The 22,978-nt window shown below is 40.9% G+C and overlaps 2 protein-coding genes across 6 annotated transcripts; one reads left to right on the top strand and one right to left on the bottom strand.

Annotated features, from left to right (window-relative positions):
• Nucleotides 1–206: 206 nt before the first annotated feature.
• Nucleotides 207–2,142, bottom strand: LOC128779355 (protein VASP homolog). Its single transcript, XM_053912247.1, has 3 exons — nucleotides 2,121–2,142; nucleotides 1,069–1,912; nucleotides 207–269 (listed from the first exon to the last, which is right to left on the bottom strand). The coding sequence occupies exons 1-3, from the start codon at nucleotides 2,140–2,142 to the stop codon at nucleotides 233–235; spliced, it is 903 nt and encodes a 300-aa protein (XP_053768222.1). The 3' UTR covers nucleotides 207–232.
• On the top strand, nucleotides 1,022–7,425 carry ZBTB14 (zinc finger and BTB domain containing 14). 5 transcript variants are annotated; one of them, XM_053913270.1, is made up of 3 exons: nucleotides 1,022–1,160; nucleotides 3,521–3,602; nucleotides 4,930–7,425. In XM_053913270.1, exons 2-3 carry the CDS (start codon nucleotides 3,600–3,602, stop codon nucleotides 6,274–6,276), a joined length of 1,350 nt encoding a protein of 449 aa, XP_053769245.1. In that variant the 5' UTR covers nucleotides 1,022–1,160; nucleotides 3,521–3,599; the 3' UTR covers nucleotides 6,277–7,425. The 5 variants fall into 5 exon arrangements, with proteins under 5 accessions (XP_053769245.1, XP_053769246.1, XP_053769247.1 ...); XM_053913271.2 differs by lacking the exon at nucleotides 1,022–1,160 and adding an exon at nucleotides 1,293–1,323; XM_053913272.1 differs by lacking the exon at nucleotides 1,022–1,160 and adding an exon at nucleotides 1,382–1,515.
• The last annotated feature ends 15,553 nt before the right edge of the window (nucleotides 7,426–22,978 follow it).

Here is a 22,978-nt window from a genome sequence, read left to right on the forward strand (position 1 = left end):
AACGAGACATGGTTTCAACAGCAATGGAGCCATTACTTTTGTTGAACAGGGATGTAAGAATTGTGCTACATTAGTGGAGCCCTCGAGGGAGGTGCAAATGAAAATCAGTTCAGGTTCACGACTGCTGGAGACGCACTAGGGCTTCCAGCCTCTCGCGACTTTTCCTCGAATGTCTGGGTAATTGCTGGAAGTCGGGCGCGGGCTTGGCTGGATCCAGATCTCTAGGGGTGAGTCACCTTTCTCCTGGGTGACTGGGATCGACCCTTACTCTGGAAATAAAAGATGTCACTTTTCTTATTTGTTCAGCAAACGTTTATTGAGCGCCTACCATTTCCCGGGTATACATTACGCGGCACCGACACCACCCAAGACCCAATGCTCGTTAGTCTCGGTGTCATTTGGTGTACACGGAGGGCTAGGGTGCCCCCGGCGTTCGCCCCATAGCCGAAGGCGAAGCCCGCAGCTGCAGCGCCCTGCTGGCGCGCGCCCGAGGGCGGTACAGCTCTAAGCACGTGCACACGCACGGGAACGCCGGGATCCCGCGTCCCCAGCGTTGAGCAGTCGCCAGGCGCGGGCGGGAGCTCAGGAGACGGAGCAGGAGGCGGGAGCTCTAGGCGGGGCGGGTGCCCGAGAGCAGCGCTCGTGCATACGCTCCTCTGCTCCCAAGGCCCCGCCCCTGCCCCGCCCTCCCCTTCTCCCGCGCGCGGGCTCCGCGCGCCCCAAGCTGCGCGCGTGCGCGCGCGTGCGCAGGCAAGGGCCCTCATGGGGGCGGCCCCGTAGACTAACGAAAGCATCGCAAAGGCCCGGATTAACCCTTTCTCTGCTCGCCAATTTAGAGGCCCAGTTGGGTTCCGTGCCTGCGCAAGCCGGCGGCGCGCCTTCCTCCCAGCCCGCACCGCGCATGCACGGGAAGGGGGGGTTGCCAGTGGGGGTTTTCAAGGCCGGGTAGACATTCTGTGCTCGTGCAGGAGGAGGGCTGCTACCATCAGGGACGTGCACGATTTCCCCCCCCACCCCGCCCCCTCCCCAAACTAAAAAAAAAAAAATCCAAAACACGCTGCCACCCACCGTGCCCCCGTGTCCCACGTCCATCCCGTCCCCGGCCTGCGTGCGAGCGCGGGGAGTCCACGGCGAGTGTCTGTGGCTGTGCCACGCTGCAGGTAAGCGCGGGCCGGGGGTGCGGAAGGGGCCCGGGCCATCAGCGAGGCGGGCACGGGGGCAGCCTGCGGCTGGTGCGGCGGGGCGGCCCGGAAGAAGCGCGTTCTCGCCACGCTCTGGGGCACCAGCCAGCTCCAGGATGTGCAGGCGGCCGGCGGCGGCGCGGTGCGAGCGGGAACGGGCGTGGGCCGGGGCTGGGCCGGGCGTGGGGAACGGGCGTTCTGGGTGCTGCGCAGGCCGGTGAGCAGGCTGGAACAGTAGCCGGGCGGCGGCCGCAGCGGCCCCGCGCGCGCGCTCGCCGAGCCTTGGTGGCAGAGTTCACGGCCGTTCTCGCTCGCATCTCCGCAGTGCTCCGCGGTGAGGGTTGGGACGGCCCGGAGCCCAGCGCCGAGTGTGGCCCTCCGGGCGCCGCCCCTCAGAGCCGGGGGCCCCACCGCACCGCCCCCATATGCCTGTGGAGGGGGCCGGGACCCCCACGCTCGCACTCCCGGGTGCGCCCGCCGAGCTTGGGAAGCCGGCCGCGCGCCGCCCCCGCCCCCGGCCGCGGGAGGGCGGGGGAGGGCCCGGCGCGAGCCGGCCAGGGAGTGCGCGGGGCGCGAGCTCCGGGCTCGCGGGCGGTACGGGGCGCGGCGCGGCGCGGCGCGGGGCTGCGGAGACGGGCCACACGCCCGCTCCCGCTCGCTGCCGCTGCCGGGACCGCCGTGGGCTCTTCCTCTTGCGCTCGGAGCGGAGGCCAGAAGCTTGCGCGGGAAGCCTGATTATGAAAGGGAAAGTCACTCTTTCACCTTCCGGCTCCGAGGCCGGAGCTTTTGTTTGGGAAGAAATGCAAACGGCCTTATACACTCCCCCACTTTCCGGGCAGAAAGAAACGAGAGGATGGCTTGGAGAAGCTCTGGAGGCTGGATAGCTCTTGCGCTTCGTTCTCTTTCTTTATCCCCATCCCGAAGTTGCGAGCTTTGGACAGGGAAGTCGTGCCGCCGCCATTGTCGCGGCTGTTCTGGAGTCGAGGAGGCGGCTGGCTGTCTATGCAAGTTTGGCTGTGCTGGAGCCCCCACTCCCTGTTAAGGCGACTGGGTTCGCCAGCGGTGTTGAGAGCCGTAATAAAGGGGCAGCTTTGTTATGGAGGTGTAATTGAAGCTACAGTTTTCTCACCACTTACACATACTGGCAATGGGTATCCTCCAGTTTGACGCACCTGAACTTAGCAATTGGAACATCTCAGTAGAAAAAAAGTGGTCCTCAGAGACCTTGAGAGTGGAGGCCAGATAACACCCTGGCCAAAAAAGGCAAAAAAAAAAAAAAAAAAAAAATTAGCACACTGATCAATACGGCTGCTTCTCTCTCTAGTCCATGCACTTTTATCCCACAAGCCTTGAAATACAGTAGGAAGTGACCCGGTAGAAGTTTGGCCTGGTTGCTTTTTTTTTGGGGGGGGGGGCGGTGACTACAGACCAGGTCCCATTTAAGAAAGAAAGTCTGAAGCATCCCTAGAACTAATTTTGCCCAATCCTCACACTTTGCAGACAAGAAAATTCCCTGCTGCTTTAAGGCAGCTGAGTGCTGTGTTTGCTTTTCTGTAGAGGGAACTTTTTGATAGTTTTCAGAATTTTGGTCTCGATTCGATTTTGCACTGCAGTTTCTGCGTAAGGCTGTTGCAGCCCAGTCCCTTATCTGTTCAGTAGGAGAAACTTTTTATATTTTTCAGGATATTGGTCTGCAGGATGGAGTCCCTATGGTAAGAGTTAAAATTAAAAAAAAAAAAAAGCTAAAATCTTTGAGCTTGTCTGTAGGGATACAGGTGGAAAACACCTAGAGTTCTCAGATGCAGGCTAAATGATGTGCTACATCATACAGAAGTGTAGGAAGAAGAAAGCAGCTACTGTTTCCTCCAATATTAACTGTTGGGTATGTGAACTTTTATAACTCTCTCTGTATTTATAAAAATAGATATGCCCTCTATATGAGCCTAGAGGAAAATGTGGAGGGCTACATACCTAGCAGGAAATGGTTGGGGCAGGAGGCACTTTCTGGCCTTTTCTGATATCTATGTAGCTATCAACACCTGTACATGGGCTTTGTTTGTGAGGAGAAATTCTTTGGCAGCTCTCCAGTGCATCCTCTGATTCCGTGTGCAGTCTTTCCACACCCTCAGTGCTGCAGCCCTTACCTGTTCTCCTTCAATTCCGCTCAGAGCTGGACTTGATGCCGCCAGCCACCCTCCTCTCTGTCCCCATCCTGAAAATGGGTACATGTTCAAGTGGCAGGACAAGAAAGAAAAGTTTATTTTTAAAAAACATTCTTGTTTTGAATTTGGGTTACAGGAAGATCCTACCTTACTCTTGTATGTCCTTTTCTCTTGTAGGACGGGCGTGCCCCTGATCAGTTATTCTGATCTGAAGAATTTGGTGTTTCAAGCATTAAGACAATAGCCTGAGTTGTTCATGGTAACTATAACTTTGGATATTAAATCTTGAAACTATGATTCAGTGTTTGCTTTAAAAAATATGTATATAGGTATATACACATATATCAATTGTGTTAGCACTTATATTTCTCTGGGGGGAAATGTCTATTTTCCTCATTTATTTTGTGTTGAATGAAAGGAAAACAATGTGTTTGAAATGAAAGCAGAATAAATTATTTTGGAAAGATCAATTTTCATGCCCTGGCTGGGTAGCTCAGTTGACTAGAGCATCGTCCTGATATGCTAAGGTTGCAGGTTCAATGCCTGGTCAGGACACATACAAGAATCAACCCATGAATGCATAAATAAGTAGAACAACAAACTGATGTTTCTCTCTCTTTCTCTCCCTTTCTCTCTCTCTAAGATAAATAAATTAGAATACTTTTTAAAAGTATCAGTTTCTTTAATGTTGTGACAGATGTCCTTTGTGCCAGTTCTAAATTCCTTTTGCTTGTAAAATACTTGCAGCCCTTGTCAAGTACATCTAATCTTGAAGACATTTTTGTCTGGATGCAGATAGATTGGCATCCAGGGGGAATGAAGCTGCTTATCGCCTGTCTTCCCAAATGTCACCGGATTCTTTGAGGGTCATATTAAACCTAAGCTCTCATTCATTGGCCCAAAACCAGTGTGGAAAAACTAGAAGACAACACCAAATGGAATATTTAGGCAGTGATACCCCTTTCTAGCTCTGCAACCCTGATTTGTCAGTTCTGTCTAGGAAGTAGAACACTGAACGCTGTTAGTTGTTTTACTGAGTCTTTCTCTGCATGAAAATAGAGTAGGTGCACCAGACAGGTCTAGTGGATCTTTGCCTCAGAACTGTTTCTTAAACCTTGAAACCGAATTGTCATTATTACCTCTACTTGTCAGGAATCACAGGTTTTGGAGCTGGATTGCCTGAAATTGAGTCCAGCTCTCCACTAAATAACTAGAATATTGGGCAGGTTGCCAACCTCATCTATGAGGTGGAGATAATAATACCTGTCGCATGGGTTTGTTTGATCATTACATTTGTGAAGACATGCAAAGCACATAGAACAACGCCTGGTATGTATTACGTGCTTAGTAAAAGTTGGCCATAATTATAACTAGGCAAATACTTTGTAAACTGAAATGAAATAGAAGTAACAATATGGAAATCCCTCAGATGGGATGTCTTTTCTACTGATGCTTAAACCACTCATAATGACTTTTTGAAATTGTTCGGTACTGAAGATGGATCAGGAAATGAAAATCTGTCTGTTTTCTGTATGAAAAAGTGTTATTCATAATTATCAAACTTTCTTTTTAAAAATTTTTTGTAGGAGTTTTTCATCAGTATGTCTGAAACCATTAAATATAATGACGATGATCATAAAACTCTGTTTCTGAAAACACTAAACGAACAGCGCCTGGAAGGAGAGTTTTGTGATATTGCTATTGTCGTTGAAGATGTGAAATTCAGAGCACACAGGTGTGTTCTTGCCGCCTGCAGCACCTACTTTAAGAAGCTCTTTAAGAAGCTCGAGGTTGATAGCTCTTCAGTCATAGAAATAGATTTTCTTCGTTCTGATATCTTTGAAGAGGTCCTGAACTACATGTACACAGCAAAGATTTCCGTGAAAAAAGAAGATGTTAACTTAATGATGTCATCAGGTCAGATTCTTGGTATCCGATTTTTGGATAAACTCTGTTCTCAGAAGCGTGACGTGTCTAGTCCTGATGAAAATAATGGCCAGTCCAAAACTAAGTATTGCCTCAAAATAAATCGCCCCATTGGAGATGCTGCTGATACACAGGATGATGATGTGGAAGAAATTGGAGATCAAGATGACAGCCCCTCTGATGACACCGTAGAAGGCACCCCGCCGAGTCAGGAGGACGGCAAGTCGCCTACAACTACGCTCAGGGTTCAGGAAGCGATCTTGAAGGAGCTGGGGAGTGAGGAAGTTCGAAAAGTAAATTGCTACGGCCAGGAAGTAGAATCCATGGAGACCCCAGAATCGAAAGATTTGGGGTCCCAGACTCCTCAAGCCTTAACATTTAATGATGGAATGAGTGAAGTGAAGGATGAACAGACACCAGGCTGGACGACTGCTGCCAGTGACATGAAGTTTGAGTATTTGCTTTACGGCCATCATCGGGAGCAGATCGCCTGTCAGGCATGTGGTAAGACCTTTTCTGACGAAGGCAGATTGAGGAAACATGAAAAACTCCACACAGCGGACAGGCCATTTGTTTGTGAAATGTGTACAAAAGGTTTTACCACACAGGCCCACCTAAAAGAACACCTAAAAATCCACACGGGATATAAGCCCTACAGTTGTGAGGTGTGTGGAAAGTCATTTATTCGTGCCCCAGACCTAAAGAAGCATGAGAGGGTTCACAGTAATGAAAGACCGTTCGCATGTCACATGTGTGACAAAGCCTTTAAACACAAGTCCCACCTCAAAGATCATGAACGAAGACACAGAGGGGAAAAACCTTTTGTGTGTGGCTCATGCACCAAGGCGTTTGCCAAGGCATCTGATCTGAAAAGGCATGAGAACAATATGCACAGTGAAAGGAAGCAGGTTACCCCCAGCGCCATTCAGAGCGAGACAGAACAGTTGCAGGCGGCAGCGATGGCTGCCGAAGCGGAGCAGCAGTTGGAAACAATAGCCTGTAGCTAGAGGTGGTGGGACATGAACACTTTGCCTGACCTATGGAGACTGAGGTTGCATTGTTCATAATAAATGAGCATCGGTCACTGTATTTTTTTTTTTTAACTTACGGAGCATTGTACTCACTGGACTTAAGGCAGTGCCTGGTTAGGTGTTTTTAAAACTTTTCAAGAAAATAACGTTCATTGGTTCTGACCAAACAGTTTTCACTGTCCTGTCTGGTGTCTAGTATTAATGTTGCCAGTAAGTCCCGCCCCTTCTCTTCTTTTTATGGTTTCAGTTTGAGGATTCCTGTGTCCAGTTCAGAAGTGAGAGACTTCTATTCCATTTTTAATTCCTCTCTACACTGCTGCACTGGTGAACGCACTGCACAGAGTGATAATTGAGTAAATTGATTTCCCACTCCCAATTATATGTGACTTAGGGTCAAAACAGCATTTTAAAATATTTAGTAAAAGTACTTAATGTAGACACAGAAAATACTGGTGGGGGGTTGACCAAGAGCACTGCACTAATATGAAAACAAGGTCTGGAAATGTGGAATGGTCTTCAATTTATATTTGTTAATTTCTATCACCGTTTTTTACACTTTTTGTGGACAAATAATGGTTGCTTTGCTGAAGTGTCTTTCCATCCATTTTGATTGATTGCCCATACTTAACCCAAAAATGTGGTAACAAGACTGGAAGGCTAAGCAAATCCACAGAGATGTTGGTGATCTGGGGGCTGAGTTCCTTCATTCCTCTTATTTGGGGCATTGCCACTCCGAAATGGGTGGGGTTTGTGAAGTGGACCAGAGATGAAAGGTTTAGAAAAGGGTAAATAGGAACCTGACTCTCAGAGACAAGGTTTTCACATTTGCAATAATTCCAAGATTTCCTAGATCAAAATAATTCTTAATTGATTTTGAAATTAGGACAAGAGCAGGTGTGCCTCTTCAGATACATTTGTGTAACTTTAACAATGTTATCAAGCTTTTGTGCTCTCTGTAGCATATGATTTATCCGCAAAGGAGATGCAATATCATTACTTAAATTAATACATTTGAAATCTTTTAAGTGTGTAAATAGTATAGAAGTGTTGGTCTTAGGTATTTCAAGGAAAAGTAGACAGCTGCACATTTTTTTGCACATTGGATTAAAATAACTTCCATCAGCAAGAAGCATCAGTCTGTTGTTAACCAATATTAAAGATTGTCAGACCAAATGTTTATGTTTTTGAAGTATATTTCATCACTGGTTACAGTTTTAAGTAGAGTTGATTGCCTTTTCATAGCTGTAACAATTATAAATGATGTTCCAATTTTGGTGTATGAAAAATTTTTTAAACCGTTTCTTTTGGAATATATTGAAATATCAACAATAGTTTGAATTATGTTCTAAATAAAGCATTAGTCAATTATTTTGGAATGTACAATTTTAGAAAAATGTTGACTTTTAAAATTTATTTTTGGTTGATAGTTTTTTTAAAGATACATTAAAATAATTTCATTTCACAGTTGGTTGCATTAATACCTGTAATTACTGTTTGGGAGAAATTTTACTTTTTAAGTTGGTATATGGGTTATGCTCAGCTTGTTGGTTGAAGATACTACCTTTTAAGAAACTTATTTATTGGTAAAATGTTTAGTTTAAAATTAATTTCTTTTCTCGAAAGTTGTTTTTCCATCCTAAAAGCAGTCCTGTCGCTGTTTATATGCTATTAGTAGAAGGGGGAGTGATTGATATTCCTAGGCTGTTTTAACCAAAGCAGAAGAAAAATAATTTAACATCCTGTTGATAGCTACTCGAACAAACCATTTTGGGGTCTTCATTTTAGTACGTATAAGAAAATATAATTCTATCACTCCTGTTTTCATTTTCTCATAACAACCTTTCACACATCCAGGTTTCTACCAAAGTGCATTTTCTATACCATCTTTATGGTTTTTCAGAGTTTCGAGTTAATGTGGTATTAACCCTTATTGAAACCACATAATCACAGTGGCACCCCCAAAAAGAAAGCTTAATTTTTAGTCCTTTATTTGTATTATGTAAATACTGTTTGTCCTATTTTTGCATGAGAGATATATTTGTGTTGTAATTTCTCCCACCGGCACTGGGCGCACGTGTGTGTTAGGGTGCTTGTCTTCTTGGTGGCAGCAGAGTTCTGATGTGGCAGCTTTGCTGTCTCCGGATTGTTGAGACCGTCTGTCACCCAGCTGGCTTTAGTAGTTCCCTGGATGGTGAAACCATCATTTTAGGCAATTCAAGGGTGACTCCAGTCAGCGGGGGGTTAATTCTGAAATGTCGTTACACTGAATCTGTCATGTCAGGGTAAGGAAATTCCAAATGTCAATGTTGCTATCTCTTTGTCGTTTAAAAGTCACCTACTTTTTTATTTTGAACAAAGAATATCTACAACTTGATGTCACCTTTTATGCCAACTTGCATTGTACTGGCAGTGATTGAGGAAGAGAATTTTAGGACATCTAAACTTTAGGTCATTTGCCTGCTAATTAACTTGATCACAAATTTAAAATTGGTAGAAATTACAGAGATCGCCATCAAGTGAATGTAGTACAATAAAGTCCTCCTATTTTGTCGATAGGAAAGATTGAGGTGAAGGAGAATGATGTAAATTTATGTAGTTTCCATTTAATGGGTTATGTTGTATAAGGTTGTCTACCTCAGTCATTGGGAACCTGGATACGTTTTCCTGAGTAATGCTGTTGGTGATTAGTTCCTAGATCAGCTATAAAAGCCTGTGTACATGTAGCAGAATTAATGTAAGGGCTTTAATCTTGAGTTCTGAGTTTTGGAATTTAAGGTGCTGAGGCTTCCAGGAAAGACAGTAGAGAACTTTCCCTTCCCTCTGCCATTTACCTTTAGTTTCTTCATTATCCAAGCCCACCACGCTCCCACACCTCACAAATGTATGAGAGACAAGAAAAACAGAGGGAGGCGAGGTAACCATTGACAACCATCACAGTGAGAGCTGAGGGCCTACATGTATTCTGATGCTTCCTTCTAATAACTGAAATCAATGAGCACTTTCAGTCATGGGGAACTCCCTACCTCCCTGATGCTCCGAACTCTTACCTTGAGACAGATCTAATAGCTTCTTGTTCCTTTAATTTTGTGTCCATTTTTGTATACCCCCGTGTAACTGGGTACTTCCTGCCCCTTGGCACTATTCAAAAGAAACTTAAACAGGCGTGTGCTTGACAACAGTTCAGATGTAGACATACCTTGTTTCATTTGTTCAGCATGTATTGAGGCCCTGGGCTGGCTCCTAGAGATAAAAATGCAGTAGAGATTTGGCCTCACCTCCCAGCGTGCACTCAGTCTTGTATTAAGCATTGTTTTTAGAAATGAAGGTGGCATTTTCCCGTCACCTATTATCCATGATTCCTTAAAAGTCATCATACTGGTCTTTTAAGTGCTCTAGATGTAATTTAGATGGATTGTAACGTTTCAGCAGTTGTGTGATTCATGGTCTCTAAGAGGTATTCCCAATTACCAGTTTTCATGTAAATATTTTCAGTATAACTAGGGGGAAGTGTGGTTTAGTGGAAAGACATATAATCCAACTTGAACTGGATCCTGGTTCTGGTTATCAGTGAATGTATAAATTTAGGCACATTCTTTACTGCCCTGAGCCTTAGTTTTATCATTTTTAAAGTAGTAATTAGTAATTCTAGCTCATGGTCTGCTCTGAAGATTAAATACGATAATCAGTACAAAATATTTAGCCCAGCATCCACTGCCTTTTAGGTGGATGTTTCCTCCTGAAAGAGCATTCTCAGTAGAGAAGCAGAGCCAGACCGAAGTTCTCTTGATTTTGACGTGTCAGTTTTACGGTCCTCAGCCCTAGGATGTAGACTAGATCGCCTTTAGTCTTAACTGAAAATGTCTGTGAAAGCTGTGTTTGTCCTGGTATTTGTGTAATCTTAAACCCATATGCGGCTTTCTTCTCACAAATGTATTCATTTTAGGATTCTCTCTGGTTTTGTAATCTCCCATCGTTTAAGTAGGTTACTGGCATACAGTCAAGTGTAAACTGGCCTCTGCGTGGCTCCCTGCTCGTCTGTCTAGTGCCAGAGCCAGCACTGCAATTTTGGGAGCTGCCTCTCGAGTCCCCTGTGAAATCATGTATTTGGGGGGTATTTTTTTATATGTTGTTTTTCTGTATTGGGTGTATTTCAGGCTACACCCAGCCTTTCTCTTTCTGGCTTATATGAATTGTAGGATGATGTATTACTTTCTTCCCACAGGGTCTTACACTACACCCAAGAATTCTGATTTTTCTTTTAGTTCAGAACATGAGTTCACCAACTCAATTCTACTTCTTCTTTGGCGACATTTCCATGAATCCTACATAAAAGTATTTTCTATAAAGAACCACTCAATAAATGCTCATTGAATGTGTAGTATGTGCCAGGCGTTAGACCTGATGCTGGGGATGGATCAGTGAACGAGGCAGACACTCTTCCTACCCTCATGGAGCTCACCATCCAGGACGGAGTTGACTGGTCACCTTCCCAAGTTTTACAAAATTTCACAAGATTTACAAATAATGGTCATAAATGTACAGAATTTTTAAAAATCTGCTGTGGTATGTATTTTTATCTGGTTCTTGGAACATACTTCAGAAAGTAATTTGAGTTTTTAAAAACATAGTCAAGAAACATTCTCAAGTGACTTTTTTGAATGTATACTGGGAAAATGTATTTGTTAAATATTACCATTTCCATAGAATGATTCTCACTTTTTTCATTGATAATGAATTTGGAAAGGGGAATATGAGACTATGGTTTATTTCTTTAAAATAATAGATCCTGGCATCAAGAAAAGATACTGATTCGAAAAAAAAACTAGACCCCCGCCCCCCAATAACCTGGCCTTCCAGAAGCTTTGAGCAAGGTGTATTAACTCAGAAAGTCCTAGGGGAGGGAGCTTGATGAGCAATACAGGGCATGGTCAGCGGCAGCTCTGAAATGGGGATTGAGCATGAGCAGGTATCCCCTAAGACCCCTAAAACATCTGTTGCATATTTAAAAGGTATCAGGCACTATGTACATGATCTCTATCCTTTGTGCCAACTTTAAGGCACCTTATTACTGATGAAGATACCAAGATTCAGAGAAGTTAAAAGTCCTACCAATGTCAAGTCGTTACCAGAGCCAGGCTAGAAGAACAGGTCCAGTTGCCTCCATGGCCTGTGCCCACAGTCACCATGTTGTAATGCCCTTGAACAGGCAGAGGAGCAGCTGTGGCCTTGCACACAGTCTTACCAGCTTCGGTCCACTGTTAGGAGGAGGGAGAGGCATTTATGCAAACAGTGCCCCTAAGTTTATATCATAAATCAGTCCCAATATTTTGAATTCTCCAAGGGGTTTCTCATGCAAGGAGCCAAATACTAAACCAACATTGTTTTACCCTCCTTTGGGTCTAGAGGGTGCCCCAAATGTGGAAAACTGTAGATAGGGTGTCATGGATGATTGCACAATAACAGTGCTACTTGTTGGCTTTCTTCATGTGTCCCACTATTCAGTGAGCCAGGGAAACCGCGCCAGACCAAAGGCCATCTATTTTGGTGTCAAAATGAACGTTTTATGTTTGTAAAAGTGGTTATCTGTGCTAGGAGACCCCGCTTCTCTGAAAGGTGCTAGAAAGGTCGGATTGAGGTTCTGTCTCTACTGCTCTCAGGCTGTCACCACCTCGGGATAGCTGCGTGGCTCTTCTTACTTTCAGCTCCAGTGCATATGGCGATTCCCTGCCCAGTTTGCCCTGCTCTTATTATTTCAAAAGATAAACTCATTTCTTCCATAGGTAATAGATTGGAAATTTAGCTGCAAAATATTTTATGATTAGATATAACTGATTTAAAAGATTACTGACCTTAAACAGGATGACAGATGGAGATGGTTGATGAGGAACTTAAAATTATACTTCATTCTTACGCTGTTTACATTTAATTAAATGAAGGATGTGTGTAGGTGCTGTTCCTCCTAAGTCTCGGAGTGACTGAGATGTTCTCTTGTATCCTGCAGTCTTCCAGCAATCTCTCAGCAAATATGAAACAGGAGATAGTGACCAGATTGGAAGGCTACTGAATCAATTGGCCTAGATTAGCATAAAAATAGATTACACAGAGTGGGGCAAAAGTACGTTTACAGTTGTTCTTATGGAAAAATAATACAATAATTAATAATAATACAAGAAAAAATTCTGTCTAATGTACTCACAACTAAATCTACTTTTACCCCGCTCTGTATGTAATAGTCTGTAATAAATGTGGCATTGAGAAAAGGAATGAATTAATTTTAAGTGCTATACAATTATTTTCCCAAACTGAATTATGAGATCACAACAGTTTTCTTATTTTTCTAGTTTTATTGGGAAATAATTGACATACATCATTGTATAAATTTAAGGTGTACAGTGTTATGGTTTGATTTATATACATTGTGAAATGTTTACCACAATTTAGTTAACATTCATCATCTCACATAGATAAAATAAAAAGAAAAATAATTCTCCTTCTATTAAGAACTGTGAGGAACTTACTCTCTTAACTTTCCTAAGTATTGTACAGCAGTGCCAACTAGTCATCCTGTTATACATCCCTAGTACTTACTTATCTTAAAACTGAAAGTTTATCTTTTGATCACCTCCCTCCCAGCTCCCCTCCTCCCACCCCTTGCTTCTGGTAACCATGAGTCTGATCTCTTTTTCTAAGTGTGGTAGCTTTTACAAATTAGATTCAACGTGTTGGTGAGATCTGCCAGTATTTGCCTTTGTCTGACTTATTTCACTTAGCATCATGCCTCCATATGGTCACCATGGTAGATTTCCTCGTTTTTGAGGTTGAATAACACTTCATTGTACATACAGGGACACGGCAGAGACATTACAGGTTTGGCTTCAGATTACCACAATAAAGCCAGTAGTCTTTTTTCTGACGGAAGGTCTTGACTTCGATTTTTACAAAACACAGTTTGGGAAGTGCAATAAAGGGAAGCTCAGTAAAACGAGGTATGCCTGTGTGTACCACGCCTTCCTTAGCCTTTCACCCGTGGGGGCACACTTAGCTTGTTTCCATGTCTTGACTACTGTAAATAATGCCGCAATGAGTAGGGGTGCAGACATATTTTTAAGTTAGTGTTTTTGTTTCCTTTGGATATATTCCTAGAAGTAGAATTGCTAGATACTATGATAGTTCTACTTTTAATTGTCTGAGGAAACAATAGTACACGAGTTTAGTCTTTTCCAAATCCAGGCCAGCATTTGTTATCTCTTGTCTTTTTGTTGATGGCCATTCTAACAGACTTGAGGTAATATATCATTGTGGTTTAATTTATATTTTTCTCATAACTAGTGATTAGTGTCTTGTCATATATTTGTTGGCTATTTGTGTATGTTCTTTGGAAAAATGTTTATTCAGGTCCTTTGCCTACTTTTTAATTGGCAAATTATTTGTTTTAAAGGAGGGGCTTGTACTACATAGTCTTTAAGCTTATTTCAGAGTTCAAGTCTATTGTTTTATAATCATTTAGTTTGCATATTTTCTCCAGACATTTCAGCTTTATGTCTGTGTGTATGTATGTATGTATGTATTTAATGAGAGAGCGAGGGACAGACAGACATCCATCTGAGAGAGAAACATTGATCGGCTGCCTCTTATAGGTGCCCTGACCCCAGGAATTGAACCCACCTAACCTTTATGGGTACGGGCTGATGTTCCATCTAACTAAATGGAGCCACCTGGCCAGGGCCAGACATTTTAAACGTACTTACTTGAAATTTGCTTGCCTTATAACTTAAAACGGGCACCAAAGGTGATCATAAGATCCAAGTTCCTGAATACCTCTGAGAGGTAGTAGGAGAGGAGGGTTGGGGAGCCGGTGACCATCTCTCACATTTGTGCCACTGTTGAAAATGAACAGAATGTACGTAAGTCCTCAAACTGTCACAACTCCTAGCAAAATAATTTAAACCACACTTGATGTAACGGAACTAAACCTGGGTTTTCCTGCTTATCTTGAGGACATTCTCAGACATTGGAGATACATCTAAAAGAAATGAAAATTATATTCTAAATTTAAGTATTTCTGGATCCCCTGCTGTCTTCTTTTCTTGGTTCACTCTCTTGCTTTGGAGGAGGAGCACAGCCTCTGTCTGAGGAGTGAATAGAAGGTGAGCTTTTGAGATCCACTTTACCTTCATACTTACTGATGGCTGGGGGCTGACTTGTAGATCAAAAAATAATGCCAGAAAGTGAATGTTCTGGTGATTCTGCACAGTTAGAGCCTTCTGAGCAAACTTTAAGTGGGACCTGGGTTGAAAGACTAGTCTTGCAAGCTAAAGAGTCATTGAATAGCCAGAGATCTCTAAAGATTGAGAGCCTTACTTCCCAATGTGTTTGCATTTTAAAGGAGGATGGACAACAGAGCTAGCCAGTCATTTACATTCTAAAGGATTGTTAATGACTAGGGAACAAAAGTATTATCTGTGCTTCTCAGAAGGGGGAAGGAGCAGAGCTCCTGTGTGCAGGGTGAAATGGCTATCAGGTCACCTGCAGGGAGCTGGGCGTGGGGAACTGGTACAGTTATTGTTAAGTAATAACATTGGTGTCTGCTACAGAACTCACCTCTGCTTTCAGGGTAAAAATGTGAATATAGGTATTAAAAACATAACCTATCTTAAAAATTTGAAAACACCTCGATAAGTCTGAAGCCATTCTGATTTATGGTCCTTTATGTGTGGCCTATTTATTTTTCTCTCTTTAAAGTTTGAAGAATCTTCTCTTTATGCCCATATTTGGAAATATGATGTTTCTTGGTGTTGGTCTTTGTACTAGAAACTGGTTTGTTCTTTCAATCTGGACACTATGTTCTTCAGTTCTGGGGAGTTTTCTTGAATTCTTTCATTTATGATTTCCTCATGTTTGTTTTTACATTTTCCAGTTTTTCTAGACAAATGCTATTTATTGTTATTCCATATTCTCCATTTCTTTGTTTTGATCTAATTTCTGAGAGATTGCCTTAACTTTATATTTCCAACATTTACATTAAGATTTAAAAGAAAGCCTTTTAATTTGAAATAATTTTATATTTACAGAAAGGTTGCAAAATTAATACAGAATTTCCAAATACCTGGAGAAAACTTACCCAAATGTGAACATCTTACATAACCATAATATAATTATCAAAACTGAGCAATTAACATCAGAACAATTCTATTAACTGAACTACAGAGTTATTTTGTTTTTTAAAAAATATATTTTATTGAGCCCTGGCTGGTGTAGCTCAGTGGATTGAGCGCCAGCCTGCAAACCAAAGGGCTGCCAGTTCAATTCCCAGTCAGGGCACATGCCTGGGTTGTGGGCCAGGTCCCCAGAGAGGAGCACGTGAGAGGCAATCACACATTGATGTTTCTCTCCCTCTCTTTCTCCCTCCCTTCCCCTCTCCCTAAAAATAAATAAATAAAACCTTTTTAAAAATCCATTAAAAAAGATATATACTTTATTGATTACACTATTACAGTTGTCCCATTTTCCCCCCTTTTTCCCCTCCATCCTGCACCCCCCTCTTACCAGCATTCCCCTCTTAGTTCATGTCCATGGGTCATACATATAAGTTCTTTGGCTTCTCCATTTCATACACTATTCTTAACCTTCCCCTGTCTATTTTGTACCTTCCATTTATTCTTCTTATTCCCTGTAACTTTTCTCCTGTTCTCTCCCCTCCACCTCCCTGCTGCTAACCCTCCATGTGATCTCCATTTCTGTGATTATGTTTCTGTTCTAATTTGCTTAGTTTTTTTCGTTTTTGCTTTTTTAGGTTCAGTTGTTGATAGTTGTGAGTTTGCTGTCATTTTATTGTTCATATTTTTGATCAACTTCTTTTTCTTAGATAAGTCTCTAACATTTCGTATAATAAAGGCTTGGTGATGATGAACTCCTGTAACTTGACCTTATCTGGGAAGCACTTTATATGCCCTTCCATTCTAAGTGCTAGGTTTGCTGGATAGAGTAATCTTGGATGTAGGTCCTTGCCTTTCATGACTTCAAATACTTCTTTCTAGCCACTTCTTGCCTGATTTTTGAGAAATCAGCTAAGAGTCTTATGGGAACTCATTACCGAAGATGAAAGAGAAAGGAGACAGAGCTGTCTCCTTTCCTCTTGCTGCTTTTAACATTCTCTCCTTCTCTTTCATTTTGGTAATGTACTTATGATGTGCCTTGGTGTGTGCTTCCTTGGGACCAACGTTTTGGGACTCTGAGCTTCCTGGACTTCCTGGAAGTCTATTTCCTTTGCCAGATTAGGGAAGTTCTCCTTCATTATTTGTTCAAATAAGTTTTCAATTTCTTGCTCTTCCTCTTCTCCTTCTGGTACCCCTATGATTCAGATGTTGGAATGTTTAAAGTTGTCCTGGAGGTTGCTAAGCCTCTCCTCATTTTTTTGAATTCTTGTTTCTTCATTCTGTTCTGGTTGAATGTTTATTTCTTCCTTCTGCCCCAAGGCATTCATTTGAGTCCCAGTTTCCTTCCCTTCACTGTTGGTTCCCTGTACATTTTCCTTTATTTCACATTGCATAGCCTTCACGTCTTCCTCTACTTTGCAACCATACTCAACCAATTCTGTGAGCATCCTGATTACCAGTGTTTTGAACTCTGCATCTGATAGGTTGGCTATCTCTTCATTGCTTAGTTGTATTTTTTCTGGAGCTTTGATCTGTTGTTTCATTTGGGCCATATTTTTAGTCTGGGCTTGCCTGTTATGTAGTAAGGGGCAGAGCCTTAGGTAGTCGCCAAGTCGCGGCAACCCAGTGCACTGCGTTGTTCATAATAAATTTCTTATAATCCTATGTATTTCTTTGGTGTCAGTTGTTATTTCTACTTTTTCATTTCTGATTTAATTTGGGTATTTTCTCTTGTTTTCTTGATGAGTCTGGCTAAGGTTTTGTCAATCTTGTTTAGCTTTTTAAAGAACCATCTCTTGGATTCATTGATCTTTTGTATTTTTTTATTCTATTTTATTTATTTCTGCTCTTATCTTTATTATTTCCTTCCTGCTACTCACTTTGGGCTTTGTTTTTCTTTTTCAAGTTCCTTTAAGTATGAAGTTAGGTTTTTATTTGAGCCTTTTCTCTTCTTATTTATTTATTTATTTATTTTTGAGATGGGCCTATAATGCTATGAATTTCTCTCTAAGGGTTGCTTTTAGTGTCCCACAGATTTTGGATTGTTGTGTCCTTATTTTCATTTGTTTCAAGGTATCTTTTGATTTCTTCTTAGATCTCGTTGTTGACCCATTCGTTGTTTAATAACATGCTATATAGCTTCCATATATTTGTGTGTTTTTCAGTGTTATTCTTCTGACTGATTTCTGGTTTCATAGCATTGTGGTCAGAGAAGATGCTTGATGTGATTTCAGTCTTCTTAAATTTATTGAGACTTGTTTTGTGTCCTAACCTGTTGTCTATCCTAGAAAATATTCCATGTGCATTTGATAAGTGTATAAATTCTGCTTCCTTGGGATGAAATGCTCTGAAGATATCAATTAAATCCATTTGATCTAGTGTGTCGTTTAAAGCTGCTCTCTCCTTGTTGATTTTTCTCTGGAGGATCTCTCCATCGAAGTCGATGGATTGTTAAAGTGCTCAACTATGACTATATTTCTGTCAATCTCTCCCTTTCTGTCCATCAAGATTTGCCTCACATATTTAGGTGCTTCTGTGTTGGTACATATATGTTTATAAGGGTTATATCCTTTTCTTGGATTGTTCCTTTTATCACTATGTAGTGTCCTTCTTTGTCTCTTACTATAGCCTTGGTTTTAAGGTCTATTTTATTGGATATAAATATTGCTAGCCCAGTTCTCTTTCCTTTCCATTTACATGAAATATTTTTTCCATCCCCTTACTTTTAGTCTGTGGGTATCTTTCAATTTGATTTGGGTCTCTTGGAGGCACCATATATATATGGGTCTTGTTTTCTTATCCATTTATCTACACTATGTTTCTCAATTGGAACATTTAAGCCATTTACATTTAAGGTGATTATTGATAGATATGTATTTCATGCCGTTTTCTTGTTAGACTATTTCCCTCTGTCTCCCTCACCTAATCATTCCCCTCCTCCTCCCCCCTCCTCCTCCTCCTTTTTCTTATTCTCCTTCCTCATCTTCCTCTTCTTCTCCTTCTTCTTCGAACAAGCCATTTAACATTTGTTGCAGTACTGATTTGGTGTTCACAAACTCCTTTAGCTTTTTCTTGTCTGGGAAGCTCCTTATTTCTCCTTTAATTTAAATGATAGCCTTGTTGGGTAAAGTAGACTTGGTTGTAAGTCCTTGTTTTTCATCACCTTGAATATTTATTGCCACTCCCTTCTCGCCTGAAATGTTTCTGTTGATAAATCAGATGTCAATCTAATTGATGCTCCCTTGTATGTAATTACCTGCTTTTCTCTTGTGGCTTTTGGGATTCTCTCCTTGTCTTTAAGCCTTGTCATTTTAATTATAATGTGCCTTGGTGTAGGCCTCTTTGGGTCCAACTAATTTGGGATCTCTGAGCTTCATGGACTTGTGTGTCTCTTTCTTTCACCAGATTAGGGAAGTTTTCAGTCATGATTTTCTCAAATAGGTTCTCGAAACCTTGCTTGCTTTCTTCTCCTTCTGGTATTTCCATGATGTGGATGTTGTTATGCTTCCTGTTGTTCAAAGTGTGTCTTAAATTCTCATTTTTCAAAATTCTTTATTCTTTTTCTGCTCTACCTGGGTGTTTTTTTCTATGTTATCTTCCAAATTACTGATCGAGTGCTCTGCTTCATTTAACCTACTCTTTATTCCTTCCAGTGTATTATTCGTTTCAGATATTACATTCTTTATTTCTGACTGGTAATTTTTTTTTATGGTTTCTATGTCTTTTTTCATGCTGTTGACTATCCTTATAATCATTACTCTACATCCTCAATCTGATCAATCACTTGCCTCCATTTCATCTAGCCCTTCTGGAGGATTCTCTTGTTCTTCCATTTGTGGTCTGTTTCTTTGTCTTCCCATTTTGGCCCCTTGTTTTTTTCTGTGTATAGGTAGATCTGCAAAGATTCTGGTTTGGGCCTTTGTCAGATGCTGCTGTGAGTGGTCTGGTCAACCTGTTTGAAGCAATCAGCAATCCACAGATGTGGCTCCTTCTGCTGGGCCTGTTTCTGTGCAGAAAGAACCAGGCTATGCACCAAGGCTGGCTTTAAATTTAATAAGAAATTTTAAAAAGAAAAAATGTCTACTTTATCTGAAGTTATGTTCCATTTTCATTTTTATATCATGTACTTTGTACTTTCTTTTTTTTCTCCCTCTTTTTAAAGATTTTATTTATTTTTATAGACAGGAAAAGGGAGGGAGAGAAACATCAATGTACAAGAGAAACATGGATCAGCTGCCACATACTTGCTCCCAGCCTGGGACCTGACCTGCAAACCAGGCGTGCGCCCTGACCAGGAATCAACAGAACTTTTGCTTTTTGCGATGATGTCCAACCCACTGAACCCCACTGGTTAGGGTTCAGTACTGATAGTCTTTTTCTGATAGTCTTGCTAGTATCTTGTCTATCATTTTTAAAGTAACCGCTCTTCTTTTGTTGTTATATTTTTCTTGATTTTCTATTTTATTGGTCTGTGTTTTAATTTTTTTTAACTTCATTTCACTCCCTGGATATTTATTATTCAGTATTTTCTAGACTTTTCAGTACTATCACCTTTATTTTTATCTTTACTGTTTTTTTAAAAAAAGATTTTATTTATGTACTTTTTTGGAGAGGGGTAGGGAGGGAGAATGGGAGAGAAACATCAATGTGCAGTTGCCTCTCAAGTGCCACACACTGGGGACCCAGCCTGCAACCCAGACATGTGCTCTGACTGGGAATCAAGTGGGTGACCCTTTGGTTCACAGGCTGGTGCTCAATCCACGGAGCCACACCAACCAGGACTATCTTTACTGTTTTTATAAGTTAAAAATAAAACAAGTTTTAATATTAATGTTACTATTATTTAGTTCTAAATATCTTTTAAAAGTACATTGTGATTCCCTTCATGGGTTGAAGTTCTTAAATTTAAAAAATCTCTTATAGTCAATTTGAAATTTAATTACATTGTGTTTTTTTTAGGTGGCATGTACAATATTAGTTCTTTCCAATTTGCTTTGTAATTTACTGAGATTTGCCTATGACCTAGGAAATTTGATGTACACTTAAAAACTATGTAGTCTCTATTTGTTTTGTGTTGCTTTTGCATGTTTTAGATCAGGGGTGTTAAACACATTTTCACCGTGGGCCATATCAGCCTCGCAGTTGCCTTCAAAGGGCTGAAATAATTTTGGACTGTATAAATGTAACTAGTCCTTAACTGTTAAGGAGTTGAAATTATATTTGCCCTTTGAAGGCAACTGCAAGGCTGATATGGCCCCAGTGAAAGTGAGTTTGACACCCCTGTTTTAGATAATGATTTATATTTTATTTTTCACATTTTCTGTAAGAATACTAAAATTATATATATATTTAATTGTAGTCAACATATAATATTAGTTTCAGGGATACCACATGCGCATGGTGATTAGACATTTATATATAGCCTTATGACGTGATCATCACAATAAGTCTAGTGACCGTCCGTCACCATAGAGAGGTATTCCAATATTATTGACTATATATCCTGTGCTGTAATTACATTCCCATTATTTTATTTATTTATTTATTTATTTATTTATTTATTTATTTATTTATAGATAGGTGGAGGGAGGGAGAAAGTGAGGGAAAGAAACATCGATGCGAGAGAGAAACATCAATTAATTGCTTCCAGTACATGCCCAGACCAGAGACTGGACCTGCAATGCAGGCACATCCCCTGAGAGAGAATCAAACCTGAGACCTTCAGTTCATAGGCCAGCATTCAACCCACTGAGCTACATAAGCTAGTGTACTTTCTGTTTTATTTGTTTTGTTATTTAGATTCCACATATAAGTGAAATCATATGGTATTTTTCTTTATCTGACTTACTTCACTCAGCATATATCCTTTAGGTTTATCCATGTTGTCACAAATGGCAAGATTTTATTCTCTTTTACACATCTGAGTAATATTCAATTGTATATACACACACATCTTCTTTGCCTATTCTTCTATCAATGGACACCTGGGCTGCTTCCATATCTTGGCTATTGTACATAATGCTGCAATGAACACAGAGGTATATATAACTATTCAAATTAGTGTTTTCAATTTCTTTGGATAAATACCCACAAGTGGAATTGCTAGGTCATATGGTAGTTCCATTTTTAATTTTTGATGAATCTCCATACTTTTTTTTTCATAGTGGTTGCACCAATTTACAATCCCAACAGTGTACAGGATCTCCTTTTCTCCATATCCTCGCCAACACTTACGCTTTGTTGTTTTTTTTTATAATAGCGGTTCTGACAGGTGTTAGTTGATATCTCATTGTGGTTTTGATTTTCATTTACCAGATGGTTACTGATGTTGAGCATCTTTTCATGTCTGTTGGTCATCTGTTTGTCTTTTTTGGAAAAATGTTTATTTAGGTCCTCTGCCCACTTATGATTCAATTTTTTTGATGTTGCGTTGTATGAGTTATTTACATATTTTGTAGATTAACCTTTTGTCAGATATGTCACTTATAAATATCTTTTCCCATTCAGTAGGTTGCCTTCTCCTTCTGTTGATGGCTTTCTTCATGGTGTACATGCTTTTTAGAAACTGCCAACTTGTTTTCTAAGATGGTTGTACCACTTTAAATTCCCAACAGCATTGTGTGAGGATTCGGTTTTTTTGTGTTTGGTTTTTTAAATATATTTTATTGATTATGCCATTACAGTTGTCCCATTTTTTCTCCCCTTTATTCCCCTCTGCCCTGTCCACCCCTCCCACCAGCATTCCCCCCTTAGTTCATGTCCATGGGTCATACATATAAGTTCTTTGGCTTCTCCATTTCCTTTAATATTCTTTACCTCCCCTGTCTATTTTGTACCTACCATTTATGCTTATTCCCTGTGCCTTTTTCCCCATTCTCCTCCTCCCTGCTGATAACCCTCCATGTGATCTCTATTTCTGTGAATCTCTTCCTATTCTATTGTTTCCTTAGTTCATTTTTCTTTTTGTTTTCTTTTAGGTTTGTTTTGAGTTATGAGGTGTGAGTTTGTGAGTTTGTTGTCATTTAACTATTCTTATTTTTGATATTCTTTTTCTTGATAAGACCCTTCATATAACAGTGGCTTGGTGATGATGAACTCCTTTAACTTGACCTTATCTGGGAAGCACTTTATCTGCCCTTCCATTCTAAATGCTGGGTTTGCCGGATAGAGTAATCTTGGATATAGGTCCTTGCCTTATGTGACTTGGAATACTCCTTTCCAGCCCCTTCTTGCCTGCAAGGTTTCTTTTGAGAAATCAGCTGAGAGTCTTATGGGAACTCATTACTGAAGATGAAAGAGAAAGGAGACAGTATCTGTCTCCTTTCCTCTTGCTTCTTTTAACATTTTTTCCTCTTTCATTTTGGGTAATGTACTTATGATGTGCCTTGGTGTGTGCTTCCTTGGGTCTAACTTCTTTGGGATTCTCTTAGGTTCCTGGACTTCCTGGAAGTCTATTTCCTTTGCCAGATTAGGGAAGTTCTCCTTCATTATTCAAATAAGTTTTCAATTTTTCTTGCTCTTCC

Source organism: Desmodus rotundus, chromosome 10 (genome assembly GCF_022682495.2).
Source record: "Desmodus rotundus isolate HL8 chromosome 10, HLdesRot8A.1, whole genome shotgun sequence".
NCBI lineage: Eukaryota > Metazoa > Chordata > Mammalia > Chiroptera > Phyllostomidae > Desmodus > Desmodus rotundus.

Coding starts and splice junctions, on each gene's coding strand:
- LOC128779355 (XM_053912247.1), bottom strand. CDS start 2,142: ATGGCGGCGGCACGACTTCCCT. Junction 1,913..2,120: donor GGCGGCGGCACGACTTCCCT/GTCCAAAGCTCG, acceptor TTTCATAATCAG/GCTTCCCGCGCAAGCTTCTG. Junction 270..1,068: donor ACGTGGGACACGGGGGCACG/GTGGGTGGCAGC, acceptor TTTTATTTCCAG/AGTAAGGGTCGATCCCAGTC.